Source organism: Hyperolius riggenbachi, chromosome 3 (assembly GCF_040937935.1).
Source record: "Hyperolius riggenbachi isolate aHypRig1 chromosome 3, aHypRig1.pri, whole genome shotgun sequence".
Taxonomy (NCBI): domain Eukaryota; kingdom Metazoa; phylum Chordata; class Amphibia; order Anura; family Hyperoliidae; genus Hyperolius; species Hyperolius riggenbachi.
Window position 1 is genome coordinate 4,124,478 of NC_090648.1, and position 20,503 is coordinate 4,144,980.

Here is a 20,503-nt window from a genome sequence, read left to right on the forward strand (position 1 = left end):
CACCACAGAGTCCTCTGAGGCAGACAGCGCAATTCTCTGATATCTACTCTGATTGGCTCCCGGGGTCACCACAGAGTCCTCTGAGGCAGACAGCGCAATTCTCTGATCTCTACTCTGATTGGCTCCCGGGGTCACCACAGAGTCCTCTGAGGCAGACAGCGCAATTCTCTGATCTGTACTCTGATTGGCTCCCGGGGTCACCACAGAGTCCTCTGAGGCAGACAGCGCAATTCTCTGATCTCTGCTCTGATTGGCTCCCGGGGTCACCACAGAGTCCTCTGAGGCAGACAGCGCAATTCTCTGATCTCTACTCTGATTGGCTCCCGGGGTCACCACAGAGTCCTCTGAGGCAGACAGCGCAATTCTCTGATCTCTGCTCTGATTGGCTCCCGGGGTCACCACAGAGTCCTCTGAGGCAGACAGCGCAATTCTCTGATCTCTACTCTGATTGGCTCCCGGGGTCACCACAGAGTCCTCTGAGGCAGACAGCGCAATTCTCTGATCTCTACTCTGATTGGCTCCCGGGGTCACCACAGAGTCCTCTGAGGCAGACAGCGCAATTCTCTGATCTCTACTCTGATTGGCTCCCGGGGTCACCACAGAGTCCTCTGAGGCAGACAGCGCAATTCTCTGATCTCTACTCTGATTGGCTCCCGGGGTCACCACAGAGTCCTCTGAGGCAGAGAGCGCAATTCTCTGATATCTACTCTGATTGGCTCCCGGGGTCACCACAGAGTCCTCTGAGGCAGACAGCGCAATTCTCTGATCTCTGCTCTGATTGGCTCCCGGGGTCACCACAGAGTCCTCTGAGGCAGACAGCGCAATTCTCTGATCTCTGCTCTGATTGGCTCCCGGGGTCACCACAGAGTCCTCTGAGGCAGACAGCGCAATTCTCTGATCTCTGCTCTGATTGGCTCCCGGGGTCACCACAGAGTCCTCTGAGGCAGACAGCACAATTCTCTGATCTCTCCTCTGATTGGCTCCCGGGGTCACCACAGAGTCCTCTGAGGCAGACAGCGCAATTCTCTGATCTCTGCTCTGATTGGCTCCCGGGGTCACCACAGAGTCCTCTGAGGCAGACAGCGCAATTCTCTGATCTCTACTCTGATTGGCTCCCGGGGTCACCACAGAGTCCTCTGAGGCAGACAGCGCAATTCTCTGATCTCTGCTCTGATTGGCTCCCGGGGTCACCACAGAGTCCTCTGAGGCAGACAGCGCAATTCTCTGATCTCTACTCTGATTGGCTCCCGGGGTCACCACAGAGTCCTCTGAGGCAGACAGCGCAATTCTCTGATCTCTGCTCTGATTGGCTCCTGGGGTCACCACAGAGTCCTCTGAGGCAGACAGCGCAATTCTCTGATCTCTGCTCTGATTGGCTCCCGGGGTCACCACAGAGTCCTCTGAGGCAGACAGCGCAATTCTCTGATCTCTGCTCTGATTGGCTCCCGGGGTCACCACAGAGTCCTCTAAAGCAGACAGCGCAATTCTCTGATCTCTGCTCTGATTGGCTCCCGGGGTCACCACAGAGTCCTCTAAGGCAGACAGCGCAATTTTCTGATCTCTGCTCTCATTAGCTCCCAGGGTCACCACAGAGTCCTCTGAGGGAGACAGTGCAATTCTCTGATCTGTGCTCTGATTGGCCCCGGGGTTACCACAGAGTCCTCTGAGGCAGACAGCGCAATTCTCTGATCTGTGCTCTGATTGGCTCCCGGGGTCACCACAGAGTCCTCTGAGGCAGACAGCGCAATTCTCTGATCTGTGCTCTGAAGACCTTTCGCTATGCAATGTATATTCTGAGACTCTGAGCTTAATAGCCCATACTCACGGGCTACAATTGTCGCCGCAACACGCAGCGCGCGCGTGTTGCGGCGACAGGTCGCCCGTGAGTATGCGGCGTTTCACGCGCGCGCACCCCGAACAGTCGCCCGTCGTTGATGTCGCCAGGCTATTGAAAGTTTCAATCGCATGGCGACAGTCGCCGCCGCAACTCTGCCGCAACTGTCGCTAGTTCGTGTGAGTACGCGGACTAGCGACAGCAACCTCCATTGAAGTATATGGAGCTTCCGGCGGGGGGAGGAGGAACGTCGGCGACAGCTTCCGTCGCGCCGCTGGTCCCTCTTCCGCGTGTGTACGCGGAGGGACCTGGCGATGAGCTGTCGCTGGCCTGTCGCGCACACGCTCACGTGTGCTGGCGACAGGCCACTTTTGCAGCCCGTGAGTATGGGCCATAACAATCTAAAGATCTCCATGGCTGGAGGTCACTGAAGGTCATAAGTAGTCCCACAAAGTGGCCTGGTTGTATTGAGGAAGCTTCTCACTGTGTGGTGTATAGTTTTACACTCTGACCCAGAAGTTGTCTATGGCTGGAGGTCACTTGAGTCCATAGATGGTCTCATGGACTGGCCTGGATGTACTGAGCAGATTTCTCACTACGTGTTCCTGGTTTTACCACCCTTTTCATTTGGAAAAACAGGTTGTGGAAGAGCCTCCCTGTCTTATCTTAAATTTCACCATGGGTAGAAAAGAAGTATGTCGGTGAGGTGGGATCACTTTAGTGTTTTTGGACACCAATCACGTTTTGCCTCTTCTCACCCTAGAGACGTACGATGGTGCCTGTCCTGATGATTGGTCGAAGTTTCGCGAGAGCTGCTATTACTTTTCCAATATGGCCAAATCCTGGGAAGATGCAAAGAAGATGTGTGAGAGGAAGAAGGGCAAGCTGGTTGTCATCAATACTGCTGAGGAGCAGGTATGTGTGCCTAATGGCTGGAGGCTGAAGAAGTGCAGAGTATGGCTGCTATGCCTTTGGTGGGGCCATAAGCTTGGCTACACAAGGCAGTGGAGGGTTCATTAACTTGGCAGGACAAGGAGGTGGTGTGTCTGTCAGCTTGGTTGCACAAGGCAGTGGTGGGTCTATCAGCTTGGCTGGACAAGGCAGCGGTGGGCCCCTCATCTTAGCTGCACAAGGCATTGGCGGGTCTCTCAGCTTGGCTGGACAAGGCAGCGGTGGGCCCCTCAGTTTGGCAGGACAAGGAGGTGGTGGTTCCGTCAGTTTGACTACACAAGGCAGTGGTGAGTCCATCAGCTTGGTTGCACAAGGCGGTGACAGATCCATAAGACTGGTTGCACAAGGCAGTGGTCATTCCATATGAGTGGTTCATTGAACTGGGCAAACAAAAACAAGGTTCTACTGAGCCCATAAGATTGGCCACAAACAAGGCAGCAGTGGGTCCATTTTATAGACCATGATGGGCAGAGTAGTCACCATCAGATTGGCTAAAAAGACAGTACTTGGCTCTTCAGAGCTACACAAGGGCAAGCATAGGTGGGTCCTTTGGTGAGCTGCACTCGAAAGTGGTGAGTCCATCAGGTTGACTACACACATGACTGTAATGAGTCCAGCAGTATGGTTGTATGAGGTGGTTTTGGTGGTGAATTGTCCACACAGGGCAGTGGCAAGTCCATTAGACTGTCCACACACAGAACAATGTTGGGTCCATTTGATTGGCCACATATGGCAATAATGAGTGCATCAGACTATAGCAACACAAGGTGACAGTGGGTCCAACAGATTGGTCACAAAAGACAGTGGTAGGTCCTTCAAAGCTGCACAAAGCATGGAAAGACCATTAGACTAGACACATAAGACAGTAAAGGTGCCCATATACCTGACGATTATGGGCAGATTCGACAAAGAGACAAATGTATCTCTAATTGAATCTGATTAGAGATAAATTTGTCTCTTGTCAATTCTGCCCATACACTACAGACCGATTCCCGTCCAATTTCAGCATGAAATCTTCATGGAATCGCCTGAGCCCCCACAACGCTGTTGCCCCCCCAATGTATAAATGTGCCCCCCATGTGTGCATTTATGTTACCTGTCCTGTTGCAGCCTCCGTGGGTGTTCTGTAACCTCCGGGCGGGATTCCGTATGCGCTATTGGCACATAGCATCTGATGGCGCACAGTAGCATGTACGAATAGCCGGCCGGAGGTTACGGGACACCGCGCGGAGGCTGCAACAGGACTGGTAATGTATAAAGCACACGGGGGGCACATTTATACATAGCGGCGGGGGTTTTGTCATCTCGTCACTTGCTCGGAAATTGCCGCCGTACCGCCTCACACCCGACCAACCAACTTCGGCCCGACATCTTGCAGCATGCGCGATTGACAAAGCGGCAAATTTCTGTCCCGAAATTGGTCGCTTTGTTGGTTGGGCATGCACTTGGCGGCAACGATTTTCATCCAATTCAATTATAATAATTGAATTGGATGGTCGATCGACCGCCAAGTCACCTGATGTATGGGCACCATTATAGGACCATTAAATTGGCTTCACATTGCAGTTCCTGGGAGAGGGGTAAAGAGAGGTGGCGTTGGAGAGAAGGAAATGGATAGATTAGATGACAGTCATGAAATATTTGGGGCCCTTAACGTTTGGTTCTGAGGAGTGTTATGTTCGGAGCATATCGGTAGAGTGATGTGTTGGGATTAAGCAAAGTATTGAAATCTGGGGGTTGTGCTGCTGCTTCCAATAATCAGGAGATTCCAGAGGTGGAAATCACAGTTCCAACAACAGGAGGAGGCAGCGGTGCCATGTACTGTGGTGCTGGTGGTGGTGGTGGGAGGGGGGGGGGGGTGATAGTGGATGGAAGGGGTGGTGGAGCACTGTTAACCTGAGAGTATCATTGTGATGATACTGACTGAAGGTGGACTATGTGGAAAAGGAACAGACTGGCACTAGATGTGGGTGGATGGACACTGGGTTCACCGGATTGCATACTCCATGCCAAACGTGCTCTCCAGAGCATACACTTTTGCAATTTAGGGAGAAAGGAGGCAGAGGCACAGTTAAAGCAAGTAGAAATACCTTTAATCCACGGTGTACTGACACGCGGGGTTACAGTGGGGGTGAGGGGATGCCTGACAGCTGTTTCGCTAAGAAAGCTTCTTCAGAGGCAAAATTTAGGAACTGATAGTCGGTTAAGGTCTTGCTCAATGACCTTCACCCCCACTGCTTTCTCTTCCTAAATTTTGCCTCTGAAGAAGCTTTCTTAGCAAAACAGCTGTCAGGCATCCCCTCACCCCCACTGTAACCCCGCGTGTCAGTACACCGTGGATTAAAGGTATTTCTACTTGCTTTAACTGTGCCTCTGCCTCCTTTCTTCCTAAATGACTGAAGGTGGAGTTTGGAGTCAACCACGAGCTTCTGATATGTTATAAGAGACAGCAGATAGTGACTTTCTCAGCACAGTCCGGAGCTTCATTCCACTCCCTGGGCTACTGCTCTTCCTGCTCTTTCATTCCCCCAGAGCATATAGTGAGGAGCTCAGCAGTGCAGAGATCTCATCACCGATGGACTTTCTGTGAGGTAGAAACATGGAGTCAGAGGAGGAGGAGCCTCTGGTAATAGCGGTGGCAGGTATGCAGAACTGGAAACTCAGGGGCACTGGATCTCTTCACCGGAGCCACCAAGATACAGAGAAATCCGTTGATCATCTCTCCACCGCCAATACTCAATAAAATATCTGCTTTCTTTTCTTTCTCTTCGAGGTCTTTGTAACAAAGCTTGCCATGAAGATTCGAGCCTGGATTGGGCTGGTTGAAACTGATGAAGAGTGGAAATGGGTGGACGGTACACCGTTTTCCTCAACACCAAAGTAATTATTCATTTTATTATTGCTTTTCTATATATGCATTTCTCATGAGAAGTCCTGAGTGTCAAACTGTGAGCAGGTGACCGAGGCTTGTAAGAATTCCTAAATGTCAGAGTATAAGTAGCCCCAGGTGTCCCCCAGTATAGGTAGCCTGAGGTATCCCCCAGTATAGGTAACCCCAGGTGTCCCCCCAGTATAGGTAGCCTCAGGTATCCCCCAGTATAGGTAACCCTAGGTGTCCCCCCAGTATAGGTAGCCTCAGGTGCCCCCCTATCATAGGTAGCTTCAGGTTACCCCCACTATAGGTAGCCCCAGGTGTCACCCCAGTATAGGTAACCTTATGTGTCCCCCAGGGTAGGTAGCCCCTGGTGTCCCCCCAGTATAGGTAGCTCCAGGTGTCCCCAGTATAGGTAACCCCCAGTGTCCCCCCAGTATATGTAGCTCCAGGTGACCCCCAGTATAGGTAGCCCCCAGTGTCACCCCAGTATAGGTAACCCCCGGTGTCCACCCAGTATAGGTAGCCCCAGGTGTCACCCCAGTATAGGTAGCCCCAGGTGTCACCCCAGTATAGGTAGCCCCAGGTTTCACCCCAGTATAGGTAGCCCCAGGTGTCCCCCCAGTATAGGTAGCCCCAGGTGTCCCCCAAGCATAGGTAACCTCATGTGTCCCCCAGGGTAGGTAGCCCCAGGTTTCACCTCAGTATAGGTAGTCCCAGGTGTCCCCACAGTATAGGTAGCCCCAGGTGTCCCCCAAGCATAGGTAACCTCATGTGTCCCACAGGGTAGGTAGCCCCAGGTTTCACCCCAGTATAGGTACCTTCAGGTATCCCTCCAGTATAGGTAGCCACAGGTACCCCCCAGTATAGGTAGCCCCAGGTGTCCCCCAAGCATAGGTAACCTCATGTGTCCCCCAGGGTAAGTAGCCTCAGGTGTCCCCCCAGTATAGGTAGCCTCAGGTATCCCCGCAGTATAGGTAGCCTCAGGTATCCCCCCAGTATAGGTAGCCTCAGGTGTCCCCCCAGTATAGGTAGCCTCAGGTGTCCCCCCAGTATAGGTAGCCCCAGGTATCCCCCCCAGTATAGGTAATCTCAGGTGTCCCCCCAGTATAGGTATCCCCAGGTATCCCCCCCAGTATAGGTAGCCCCAGGTCCCCCCCAGTATAGGTAGCCTCAGGTGTCCCCCCAGTATAGGTAGCCTCAGGTGTCCCCCAGTATAGGTAGCCCCAGGTGTCACCCCAGTATAGGTAGCCTCGGGTGTCCCCCAGTATAGGTAGCCCCAGGTGTCACCCCAGTATAGGTAGCCTCAGGTGTCCCCCCAGTATAGGTAGCTTCAGGTGTCCCCCCAGTATAGGTAGCCCCAGGTATCCCCCCAGTATAGGTAGCCTCAGGTGTCCCCCCAGTATAGGCAGCCTCAGGTGTCTCCCCAGTATAGGTAATCTCAGGTGTCCCCCAGTATAGGTAGCCCCAGGTATCCCCCCAGTATAGGTAGCCTCAGGTGTCTTCCCAGTATAGGTAACCTCAGGTGTCCCCCAGTATAGGTAGCCCCAGGTGTCACCCCAGTATAGGTAACCTCAGGTGTCCCCCAGTATAGGTAGCCCCAGGTGTCCCCCAGTATAGGTAGTCAGAGGTGTCACCCATCGATATGTGTGAATGGGTCACATGATGACAGAGGCCACTGGGTGGCCAACCCGCTACCTCTGTCCCCCAGCAAAGACGGCCAGACAGGACCTTGTGTAATGTAGTGTATACGCACGAACATGGTGCTGATGATGTGTTCTTATATTATTAGTTATTAGATTATCTTGCCAACCAACCTTAGGAAGACACGCATTCTCCACCTTTGCCCTGAGCACTGGCGTGCCACAGGGCTGTGTAGTAACTCCTCTCCACACTGAGCACTGGCGTGCCACAGGGCGGAGTATTAAGTTCTCACCTCTATTTTTCTTTACTATCTTTTTACCACTTTTTACCCAGAATTAGAGGCTTAACTAGAAATCCATGGGCCCCCCTGCAAAAACCTTGGATGGGGCTCCCCTACCCCTGGTACTTCTCCAAGGCCACCTGCAGCCTAAACAATAAACTTACCCCCCATCTCTAACAAACCTGCCTCCTGTGCCCTGACACCCCCTCCCACCACAGGGCACCTCTGGCAGGCAACTTGCAGCCTAGACAATAAGGGTACATACACACGGCATATAAATGTCTTTAGCTGCAAGGCAGGAACTACAGACAGAAGATTGCAGAGTGCGGTTTTGAGAGACAATTCGCACCAGCAATAATTGTACACACGCGACAACACACTGAGTGATCTCACAACAGAAGTAATCTGCCACGGACTTGTAAAGTGATCATCGTCTGCTTCCAAGCTGTCCACAAGCTGTCCGTCTTTAAGACATTCATACACACAACACAACTCTAAATTGCGAGACAGTTTGCACTACAAAAGTTGTGAGTGATTGAACAGTTTGATCTCTTGTGGTAGGGCTTGTCTGCAGACGTACTCACGGAGTAATTGTACAAACTAGTGGCGTACCTAGGGCATGTGACACCCGGTGCTGGGTATTAAAAGACACACACCCCCGCGGCAAAAAATGGGCGTGGCCATGACCAGATGAGGGCGGAGCTAACTGTAATTTAAAGTGATCCCGGGATGAGAGTGATATGGAGGCTGCCATATTTATTTCCTTTTAAACAATAGGCAGCCCTGCTGATCTATTTGGCTTCAGTAGTGAACTGAATTACACCAGAAACAAGCATGCAGCTAATCTTGTCAGTTCTGACAATATTGTCAGAAACCCCTGACCTGCTGCATGCTTGTTCAGGGTCTATGGTTGAAAGAATTAGAGGCAGAGGACCAGCACGGCAGCCAGGCAACTGGTATTTCTTAAAAGGAGATAAATATGGCAGCCTCAAGATTATTCTCACCTCAGGTTCCCTTTAAATGTGCAACGCAAAGACAGTGGGCCCAAGTTTTGGTGATCCTTTCCCCAGAAAATTCACATAATTGTGCAGGTTTTCTCAAGAAAATACATGTAATGAGAGCAGATTTGCCCAAAAATTACGTTTAATCATGTCAGCAAATTTGACCAGAAAACATGTTCAATCATGTCGGCAGATTTGACCAAAAAACACATTTAATCATGTTGGCAGATTTGACTAGAAAATATGTGCAATCATGTCGGCAGATTTGCCCAGAAAATACATGCAATCATATCGGCAGATTTGCCCAGAAAATACATGCAATCATGTCGGCAGATTTGCCCAGAAAATACATGCAATCATGTGGAAGATTTGACCAGAAAATACATGCAATCATGTCGGCAGATTTGCCCAGAAAATACATGCAATCATGTGGCAGACCTGGCCAGAAAACACTTCAATCATGTAGCAGACCTGGCCAGAAAATGCATGCAATCATGTCAGCAGATTTGACCAGAAAATAGTTCAATCATCTCTGCAGATTTGCCCAGAAAATACTTGCAATCATGTCGGCAGATTTGCCCAGAAAATACATGCAATCATGTCGGCAGATTTGCTCAGAAAATACATGCAATCATGTCGGCAGATTTGCCCAGAAAATACATGCAATCATGTGGCAGATTTGCCCAGAAAATACATGCAATCATGTCGGCAGATTTGCCCAGAAAATACATGCAATCATGTCGGCAGATTTGCCCAGAAAATACATGCAATCATGTGGCAGATTTGCCCAGAAAATACATGCAATCATGTCGGCAGATTTGCCCAGAAAATACATGCAATCATGTGGCAGACCTGGCCAGAAAACACTTCAATCATGTAGCAGACCTGGCCAGAAAATGCATGCAATCATGTCAGCAGATTTGACCAGAAAATAGTTCAATCATCTCTGCAGATTTGCCCAGAAAATACTTGCAATCATGTCGGCAGATTTGCCCAGAAAATACATGCAATCATGTCGGCAGATTTGCCCAGAAAATACATGCAATCATGTCGGCAGATTTGCCCAGAAAATACATGCAATCATGTCGGCAGATTTGCCCAGAAAATACATGCAATCATGTTGGCAGATTTGCCCAGAAAATGCATGCAATCATGTCGGCAGATTTGACCAGAAAATACATGCAATCATGTTGAACATTTGGCCAGAAAATACGTACAATCATGTGGCAGATTAGCCCAGAAAATATGTGCAATCATGTCGGCAGATTTGCTCAGAAAATACATGCAATCATGTTGGCAGATTTGCCCAGAAAATACATGCAATCATGTCGGCAGATTTGCCCAGAAAATACATGCAATCATGTCGGCAGATTTACCAAGAAAATACATGCAATCATGTCGGCAGATTTGCCCAGAAAATACATGCAATCATGTTGAAGATTTGACCAGAAAATACGTACAATCATGTGGCAGACCTGACCAGAAAATACATGCAATCAGGTAGAAGATTTGACCAGAAAATTCATGCAATCATGTCGGCAGATTTGACCAGAAAATACTTGCAATCATGTCTGCAGATTTGCCCAGAAAATACATGCAATCATGTCGGCAGATTTGCCCAGAAAATACATGCAATCATGTCGGCAGATTTGCCCAGAAAATGCATGCAATCATGTCGGCAGATTTGACCAGAAAATACATGCAATCATGTGGAAGATTTGACCAGAAAATACGTGCAATCATGTCGGCAGATTTGCCCAGAAAATACATGCAATCATGTCGGCAGATTTGCCCAGAAAATGCATACAATAATGTCGGCAGATTTGACCAGAAAATACATGCAATCATGTGGAAGATTTGACCAGAAAATACGTGCAATCATGTGGCAGGCCTGGCCAGAAACCACTTCAATCATGTAGCAGACCTGGCCAGAAAATACATGCAATCATGTTGAAGATTTGACCAGAAAATACATGCAATCATGTTGAAGATTTGACCAGAAAATACGTACAATCATGTGGCAGACCTGACCAGAAAATACATGCAATCAGGTAGAAGATTTGACCAGAAAATACGTACAATCATGTGGCAGACCTGACCAGAAAACACTTCAGTCATGTAGCAGACCTGGCCAGAAAATGCATACAATAATGTCGGCAGATTTGACCAGAAAATACATGCAATGATGTGGAAGATTTGACCAGAAAATACATGCAATCATTTGGCCGACCTGGCCAGAAAACACTTCAATCATGTAGCAGACCTGGCCAGAACAGTCGATACACCTGCTAATATAAATAGAAAAAAATATTTACTCACCTGAAGCAGCAGCAGACCTCCTGTCATGGCTCCCACGATCCTCTGCAGCCAGCCAGCAACTGAAACTCTCGCGCTGAGAGCAGGGCTACGGGAAAATGGCCCCGAATCCCTGCACTGCAGACTCAAAGTCTCCAGAGCAGGGCTGCAGACACCATTTTACTGTAGCCCTGCTCTGCCGCTGTCAGAGCTGCTGGCTGCTGCTGCGGTGAACTGACACGGCATCTATTAGACACCGAAAGTCAGTTCACGCTGGGGGGTGCTTGGAGAATTTTAGGGGGTGCTTCAGCACCCAAAGCACCCCCCTGGCGTGGCCACTGCCCCAGTGTAGCTTGTATAGCTGCCCCAATATAGCTGATATAGTTGCCCTCAGTGTAGGTAACAGGGGCGGACATACGGCCGTGCAGGCCGTGCCGCCGCACGAGGGCCCCTGAAGTTCCGTTTTCTTCAGGGGCCCATTAAGTATTTTTTTTTTTTTTTTTTTTTTTTTTTTATTATTTTATTCCCGGGGGGCCCCCCGACTCCTATCCTCCCTCCCTCCCTCACCTCGGGGGGCCCCCTCCCGATATGCGCGGCGGGAGAGCGAGCGAGCGGCAAATGCAGGAAGGGCTCTCCAGGCATCCGCTAGAGGCCCAGCCGCTTGGTCTCCAATATGTCTCCAGTTGGAGACATATTGGAGACTCAGCGGCTGGGCCTCTAGCGGATGCCTGGAGAGCCCTGAAGACTTCCTGCATTTGCCGCTCGCTCTCCCGCCGCGCATATCGGGAGGGGGCCCCCCGAGGTGAGGAAGGAAGGGAGGGAGGGAGGATAGGAGTCGGGCCCCCCACCCGGATAGCTACCCACCCGGCTACCTAACCACCTACCCACCCGGCTACCTACCTACCCACCCACCAGGCTTCCTACCTACCCACCCGACTACCTAACCACCCACCAGGCTTCCTACCTACCTACCCACCCGGCTACCTACCCACCCACCAGGCTTCCTACCTAACCACCCACCCAACTACCTAACCACCCACCCGGCTACCTACCCACCCGGCTACCTACCCACCCACCAGGCTTCCTACCTAACCACCCACCCAACTACCTAACCACCCACCCGGCTACCTACCCACCCGGCTACCTACCCACCCGGCTACCTACCTACCTACCCGGCTACCTACCTAACCACCCACCCGGCTACCTACCTAACCACCCACCCGGCTACCTACCTAACCACCCACCCGGCTACCTACCTAACCACCCACCCGGCTACCTACCGGGCTAGTTACCAACCCACCCACCAGGCTACCTACTCACCCACCCGGCTACCCGGCTACCTACCTAACCACCCACCCGGCTACCTACCTAACCACCCACCTGGCTACCTACCTAACCACCCACCCGGCTACCTACCGGGCTAGTTACCAACCCACCCACCAGGCTACCTACCCACCCACCAGGCTACCTACCTACCCACCCACCAGGCTACCTACCCACCCACCAGGCTTCCTACCTACCAACCCGGCTACCTACCTACCCACCAGGCTACCTACCCACCCACCAGGCTACCTACCTACCCACCCACCAGGCTACCTACCCACCCACCAGGCTTCCTACCTACCCACCCGGCTACCTACCTACCCACCCGGCTACCTACCCACCCACCAGGCTTCCTACCTACCCACCCGGCTACCTACCTAACCACCCACCCGGCTACCTACCTACCCACCCACCCGGCTACCCACCCACCAGGCTTCCTACCTAACCACCCACCCGGCTACCTACCTAACCACCCACCCGGCTACCTACCGGGCTAGTTACCAACCCACCCACCAGGCTACCTACCCACCCACCCGGCTACCCACGCACCCACCAGGCTACCTACCTACCCACCCACCGGGCTACCTACCTACCGGGCTAGTTACCCACCCACCCACCCACCAGGCTACCTACCCACCCGGCTACCTACCCACCCACCCACCAGGCTACCTACCCACCCACCCACCAGGCTACCAACCCACCCACTCACCCACCCACCCACCAGGCTACCAACCCACCCACCCACCCACTCACCCACCCACTAGGCTACCTATCCACCCAACCACCCATGGGAGCTGCGCGCCGGATGGAGGCTGGGACAGGAGGTCTGCTGCTGCAGGTGAGTAAATGTTTTTGTTTTATTTATATTAGCAGGTGTATGTTCTGGGCAGGTCTGCCACATGATTGCATGTATTTTCTTCGCAAATCTGCCGACATGATTGCATGTATTTTCTGGGCATATCTGCCGACATGATTGCACGTATTTTCTGGGCATATCTGCCGACTTGTTTGCACGTATTTTCTGGGCATATCTGCCGACTTGATTGCATGTATTTTCTGGGCATATCTGCCGACTTGTTTGCACGTATTTTCTGGGCATATCTGCCGACTTGATTGCACGTATTTTCTGGGCATATCTGCCGACTTGATTGCACGTATTTTCTGGGCATATCTGCCGACTTGATTGCACGTATTTTCTGGGCATATCTGCTGACTTGATTGCACATATTTTCTGGGCATATCTGCCGACATGATTGCACGTATTTTCTGGGCATATCTGCCGACATGATTGCACGTATTTTCTGGGCATATATGTGTATTTTCTTGAGAAAACCTGCACAATTATGTGAATTTTCTGGGGAAAGGGTCACCAAAACTTGGGCCCACTGTCTTTGCGTTGCACTTTTCAAGGGAACCTGAGGTGAGAATAATATTGAGGCTGCCATATTTCTCTCCTTTTAAGCAATACCAGTTGCCTGGCTGCCGTGCTGGTCCTCTGCCTCTTATTCTTTCAACCATAGACCCTGAACAAGCATGCAGCAGGTCAGGGGTTTCTGACAATATTGTCAGAACTGAGAAGATTAGCTGCATGCTTGTTGCTGGTGTAATTCAGTTTATTACTGCAGCCAAATAGATCAGCAGGGCCGCCAGGCAACTAGTATTGTTTAAAAGGAAATAAACCCTCACCCCGGGTTCGCTTTAAGTTACAGTTAGCTCCGCCCTCATCCGGTCATTGCCACGCCCATTTAGCGCCGCAGGTTCTGTCCACTAATTTTTGCCTCGGCGCGCTTCGCGCGCCGCAGGTTGTAGCCACGCCCATATTTTGCCGCGGCGCGCTACGCGTGCCGCAGGTCATAGGGGGCCCACAATTACAATTTTGCACAGGGGCCCACTGCTGGCTGTGTCCGCCACTGGTAGGTAATATAGTTGCCCCCAGTGTAGCTAGTATAGTTGCCCCAGTATAGCTAGTGTAGTTGCCCCCAGTATAGCTAGTATAGTTGCCCCAGTATAGCTAGTATATAAGAGGCTGCACTTGCCTGTAATCTATGGAGGGGGAGAGAGGCAGAAGGAGGGGTCCCGGGTGAGGGAGGGGGGGTTCTGGCCCCCCTCCCCACCGCTGCCCCCACTGCCCCTCCTTCTAGTGCTTCTTCCCCCTCCTGCTCTGCTGCTGTGGGGGGTCGTGGCGACACCCCCCTAGCTGTCAGTCACCCGGTGTGCCACGCCCCCCTGCGCTCTATGGTAGGAACGCCACTGGTACAAACTGTCCTCCTTCGCCTGTCTTGAGAGACATTTGTATGCCGTGTCCTGTGTGTATGGGCCTTAAAGTGTACCAGAGACAATAAAAGTATTACACATGCCTGGAGCTTCCTCCAGCCCCATCCGCATGGATTGCTTCCATGCCGCCATCCTCAGCCTTCTCCAGCTCCGGTGCCGGGTCCCCTAACTTTGGCCAGTCTCGAGTCGACCAGTCTGACGCAAGAGAAGTGCACTTTCTACATATCTCTCTGGCAGCTGCCAGAGAGATACATAGAGGCCCCCTAAGGCTCATGCTGGTCCAGAAGCAGTTAATATTGTCCCTTTGGTCGACTACTAGCTGAGTATTTTATGTATTTCAGGAAGTGGGGTCCGGGGCAGCCGGATGAATTTACTGGTCACGGTTTGGGCGGTGATGAGGACTGCGTGCAGCTGCACTACAACGGGGACTGGAATGACGAGCATTGCTCTCGTGCCTACCGCTACATCTGTGAGAGGAAGACGCAGTCATAGAACGGCAATGCCTCTAGTGTCTGGATACAGTCATACCGCTACATCTGTGAGAGGAAGACTCAATCATAGGAAAAGCAATGCCTCTAGTGTCTGGATACAGTCATTTTACTTGCCAATAAAATATTAGCTGTCATATGTCTGTACAAAGGTTCCACAATGTCAGTAAGGGTCTCTTCAGTGCTTTCACTACGAATGTACAGGGTGGGCCATTTATATGGATACACCTTAATAAAATGGGAATGGTTGGTGATATTAACTTCCTGTTTGTGGCACATTAGGATATGTGAGGGGGGAAACTTTGCAAGATGAGTGGTGACCATGGCAGCCATTTTGAAGTCGGCCATTTTGAATCCAACTCTCCACTCTTCAGTGACATGCGGCAGGTGCTACGCTGTGGGCTCTTGCTGAATGAAGCTAGGACAGCCACTGATGTTTCTCCATTAGTGACAGATTTCCTGCATCCACATTTTGGCAAATCCAACACTGAACCCGTTCCACGAAACGTAGCAAGCAGTTTGATAACTGTAGTATGGGAGATGGGTGGTCTCGTAGGGTGTCTTGCATTGAAATCTGCTGCAATGACCCAGTTACTGCGCTCACCAGATATCACCACAATTTCTATCTGCTCCTCACGTGTTAATCTCGGCGAAGTGTCAATGGCTGTAAACAAAGAAAAAACTTGTAAATAACTCATGAAAGAATAAAGTTAGTTAGTTAAAACCAAGCACACCATTGTTATGTGCCACAAACAGGAAGTTAATATCACCAACTATTCCCATTTTATTAAGGTGTATCCATATAAATGGCCCACCCTGTATATACGGTATGCCTCCCTAAATGGTTAATATTATGATTACATATAGTAGGATAAACCTTGAAGATACAGCAATAATAAGAACATAGCTCCCAACTGTCCCTCTTTTGGAGGAACAGTCCCTCTTTGGGAGCCCTGTCCCTCTGTCCTCCTCATTTGTCCCTCTTTCAGGACTTTGTCCCTCTTTCTATGTAAATATATATATTTCTCTGCTAAAAAATGTGTTTGACTGACTCTAAACTTTATTCCCATCCTTTAAATTGGTGTATTACTAATTTTAAAATGTTAATGTGAAGGAAAATGAACCAGCATAGAAAGGACCAGTGTGGTTTGAATTATAATTATATATATAAAATCGTATGTATGTATGTGTGTATGTGTGTGCATGTACAGTACTGCCCATAATTATTCATACCTGTGAGGAAACGCGGAAAAGCCGCCGCTAGTACTCAGAGTAAGGCAGCTGATTCTGCGTTCAACATGGCAGCTGGCGCGCAGTCGGAGCGAGGAGAAACCGCCGCATGCCCAGACAACAGGGCGGCGGATTCCGCGTCCGACGCAGCAGGTTGCACGCATGGGCCTACACCTGTCAGTAAGGCTGAATGCGGAGAAAACGCAGCACGCACAGACAGCGGTGCGGCGGATTCCGCATCCAACGCAGCAGAAACATTACAACACATGTCTGGTGTGGCTGGGACTCTCTGGTGTGGCTGGGACTGATAGTCCACACTGGTTCAGGAGGACGCGCGCGCGGAGAGGCAGGGCCTTTAAGACAGTCAGAAGGGGGTCAGCTGACCAAGCCAGTCAGCTGACAATTTCAGCAGCTTTCATTGGTCCAGCACTTAGGGGAGGCGCTGGAGAGCGCTGGTGTATATATACTGGGTGCTGGTCATTTCTCTGGTGTCTGGCGTTGCGATCACTATGTGGTAGCACTCAGACCCTGTCAGTTTATTAGACCAGTTTCTTAGGTGTTGATGATCATGGAGCTCACACTTTAGTCTAGGAATTCTGTTATTATCTGTGTTATTATCTAGACCAGTTTCCAAGGTGTTGACGATCAAGGAACTCACACCTTAGTCTAGGAATTCTGTACCATCTGTATTATTATCATTATCTAGTTTAGTTTCAGGAGTGTTGAGAATCTTGGAGCTCACACTCAAGCCTAGGCATTGTTGATTATCTGTTATGACCTTCTGCTTTCCTGACCATTCTTCTGATCTCTGATTCTGTACCTTTGTCATTCTGATACCCTGTTGCCAAACTCTGCTAGCCTTAGGATTCTGCATCTGTATACTGTCTCTGTACTTTATATGTCCGTGTGTTAACGACCTGGCCTGTCCGACCTCGAGAACTCTCTCTCCTGTTAAGAGATAGTTCACAGATCTGTCAGTGACACTTCCTCATTGGTGTCACTCACGTTCTGTCCTTCCCACTCTCAGCCTGGCTCCACCCCTTGGGGAGCCTCAGGCCATTGGAAGGAATCTGTTCTCTGGGCAGTACCTCCTACTGCCTTGCACCCACTGTACGGGTGCTCTCCCAAAGTATTACTGTTGCACCAAACACTCATATATTACTCAGGTGTCCAGAGGTTAGAGATATATCTGATTATTCGTGATACTGCAGATCATCTATAATCGGGTATATATCTGCATTCTCGGTGATACTGCAGATCACCAGTAATCAGATCCTCTCTGTGTTACACCGATCGTTACAGAACGCCAGACCCAAACCCAAATGGACGCACTGTATAGCCATGTTGAATTCCTGACCACCGCGGTAAACCAACTTTCTGCGGCAGTTTTGAACCAACAGACCCAGATCTGTCAGATATCTGGGGCTATTCAGGAACTTCAATCAGTGCGATCTCCTCTCAGCACAGACATATGTATGCCTGTACCTGAAAAATTTTCTGGTCACAGATCTGACTTCCGAAATTTTAGGAGTAGAGTGTTATCATACTTTGAGTTGAGACCTAATTCTTCAGAAACTATGGCCCAAAGGGTTACATTTATTAAAACTTTGCTGTCAGGTGATTCTCAGACCTGGGCGTACCGTCTGCCTGACGGAGACTTGGCCCTAACCTCGGTAGAGGAATTTTTTAAAGCCATGTCTATAATTTACGATGATCCAGACATTGCCTCGACTTCTGAGCGGAAGCTCAAACAGTTACATCAAGGCAAAAGTCCGGTGGAAGATTATGCTGCTGAATTTAGGAAGTGGTCAGTATCAGCCAGGTGGGAGACCTTTGCCCTTTTAGATTGTTTCTTATGAGGGTTGTCAGATGAGGTTTCCGATCTTATGTTGAGTCAGCCTGAACCTAAGTCCATAGATGAGGCCATTTCATCGGCCATCAGGATAGATCGCTGGCTGCGCTATCAGAGGCAGACCCGGGGTAGTAGCCATGTGAGAATGGTGTCCAACGTGGGGTTCCCTGTGACTCCACCTCCTCCCGTCTCGCCTCCCCCTGAGGCAATGCAGATCGGGGGTAGTACCCTAGGCGTGCAATTTTTACCCCTAGAGGATAAGCGGTTACTTCTTCCTTGTATGATTACATGGGAAGATAAATCTGAAGTCTCTGAGGCCTTCATTGATTCAGGCTCAGCGGCTAATTTTATGGATTACGAGTTTGCTAAGAAATTAGGTGTTCCACTCACTCCGGTTAAACCACCCCTTCAGGTTACGGCAGTAGATGATTCCCGATTACAGCGTAACCATCCGCTGTCCCAGACACCAGAGGTGGAAGTCACTAGAGGGGTGCTGCATAGAGAGAAGTTGCAGTTTTTTGTATTGCGCATGACAACCTCCACAATCATCCTTGGCATGCCGTGGTTACACTTTCACTCTCCTCAGATAAATTGGGCGACCGGTCAGCTAACTAGCTGGTCGGCCCACTGTTTTCGTCATTGTTTAGTGAAGGTGACCTTAGGCCAGACCACGATTCATGTGGAGGGAGTTCCGGAACCATATGTTTAGTTTTTGGACGTGTTTTGCCCCAAGGCTGCCGATAAACTACCTCCACATGCCTTTCGATTGCCCGATTGATCTCGGATCAGGTTGTATGCCCCCTAGAGGTAATCTCTACAATTTGTCTGGGCCAGAAAAGGTGGCCATGCAAGAGTACATCCGTGAAAACTTAGCTAAGGGATTTATTCGTCCTTCCCGGTCGCCTGCCGGAGCAGGTTTCTTTTTTGTAAAGAAAAAAGACAGAGGCCTTCGGCCATGCATTGATTACCGGGGACTGAATAAAATCACAGTTAAAAATCGCTATCCATTACCTTTGATAGACGATTTATTCACTCAAGTCACCAATGCCAAGATTTTTTCAAAATTGGTTTTGCGGGGTGCATACAATCTGGTGCGGATCAGAGAGGGCGATGAATGGAAGACGGCCTTTAACACACCCGACGGGCATTACGAGTACCTGGTGATGCCCTTCGGGTTGTGTAACGCCCCGGCCGTCTTCCAGGAACTCATTAATGAAGTTTTCAGGGAGGTGTTGGGTAAATTGGTCCTAATATACCTGGACGCAGGGCCGGGCCGAGGCATAGGCTGGAGAGGCTCCAGCCTCAGGGCGCAGTGTAGGAGGGGGCGCACAATTCATTCAGCTGTCATTCCTAATTGTGTTTGAAGCAGAAAGGAATAAGAAAAGGAGATACATGGAAGTGACTACAAGCCATATAACTAGAGATTAAGGTGTTTGGGGCCCTGGGGTGCCTCTTAGTCTAATAGCAATCAGTGTGTGACGGCTGGGGTGGAGGGATGGAGGGGCGCACTTTGGTGTCTCAGCCTTGGGTGCTGGAGGACCTTGTCCCGGCTCTGCCTGGACGATATACTGATCTTCTCAGACAACCTCTCTGAGCACAGGGCTCATGTCAAATTCGTGCTGCACAAGCTTAGACAAAACAGGCTTTATGTTAAATTGGAGAAATGCATTTTTGAGGTGACATCTGTCGCTTTTCTGGGATACATAATTTCCACCTCGGGCCTTTCTATGGATCCCGCCAAAGTCTTTGCTGTCCTGGAATGGCCTCAGCCAGTAGGACTCAAATCTCTTCAGAGATTTTTAGGGTTTGCGAATTACTATAGAAGGTTCATAAAGGGGTACTCCACAGTCATAGCACCCCTTACCAGTCTCACAAAGAAAGGGGCAGATACCAACCACTGGTCCCCCGAAGCTCTGGCCGCTTTCTCCACTTTGAAAGAACTGTTTTGCTCTGCACCCATATTGAGACACGTAGACACCTCTTATCCATTCATTGTAGAGGTTGACGCCTCAGAAGTTGGGGTAGGGGCTGTGCTGTCTCAACGCTCTGGGCTGCAGGGAAGATTACACCCGTGTGCCTATTTCTCTCTGAGGTTTTCACCAGCAGAGAAAAACTACGATATAGGCAACAGGGGGCTCCTGGCCATTAAGTTGGCCTTTGAGGAATGGCGTCATTGGCTAGAAGGAGCAGAACATACGATTACAGTCTACACTGATCACAAAAATTTGGAATACATTGAGGGGGGCTAAGAGATTGAGTCCCCGTCAGGCTCGGTGGTCACTGTTTTTCTCGAGATTTAGATTTGTAATTACGTACACTCCGGGTAGTAAAAACATTAGGGCGGAGGCCTTGTCCAGATGTTTTGAGCTGAAGACAGCACAGCCCTCGGAACCAGAAACCATTGTTCCACAGAAGGTAGTGCTGGGAGCCGCAGAGACTTGGAAAGACTGGACGGAGAC

At 50.3% G+C, this 20,503-nt stretch overlaps 1 protein-coding gene across 1 annotated transcript in view; it reads left to right on the forward strand.

Moving 5' to 3' along the window:
• Positions 1 to 15,099, forward strand: part of LOC137560820 (CD209 antigen-like protein A) — a 39,692-nt gene extending 24,593 nt beyond the window's left edge. The window contains exons 6-8 of the mRNA XM_068271955.1: positions 2,598 to 2,749; positions 5,559 to 5,665; positions 14,816 to 15,099. Coding sequence (XP_068128056.1) covers positions 2,598 to 2,749; positions 5,559 to 5,665; positions 14,816 to 14,966 — 410 coding nt within the window. The 3' untranslated portion in view covers positions 14,967 to 15,099. The remainder of the gene's footprint in view (positions 1 to 2,597; positions 2,750 to 5,558; positions 5,666 to 14,815) is intronic.
• Positions 15,100 to 20,503: the final 5,404 nt, after the last annotated feature.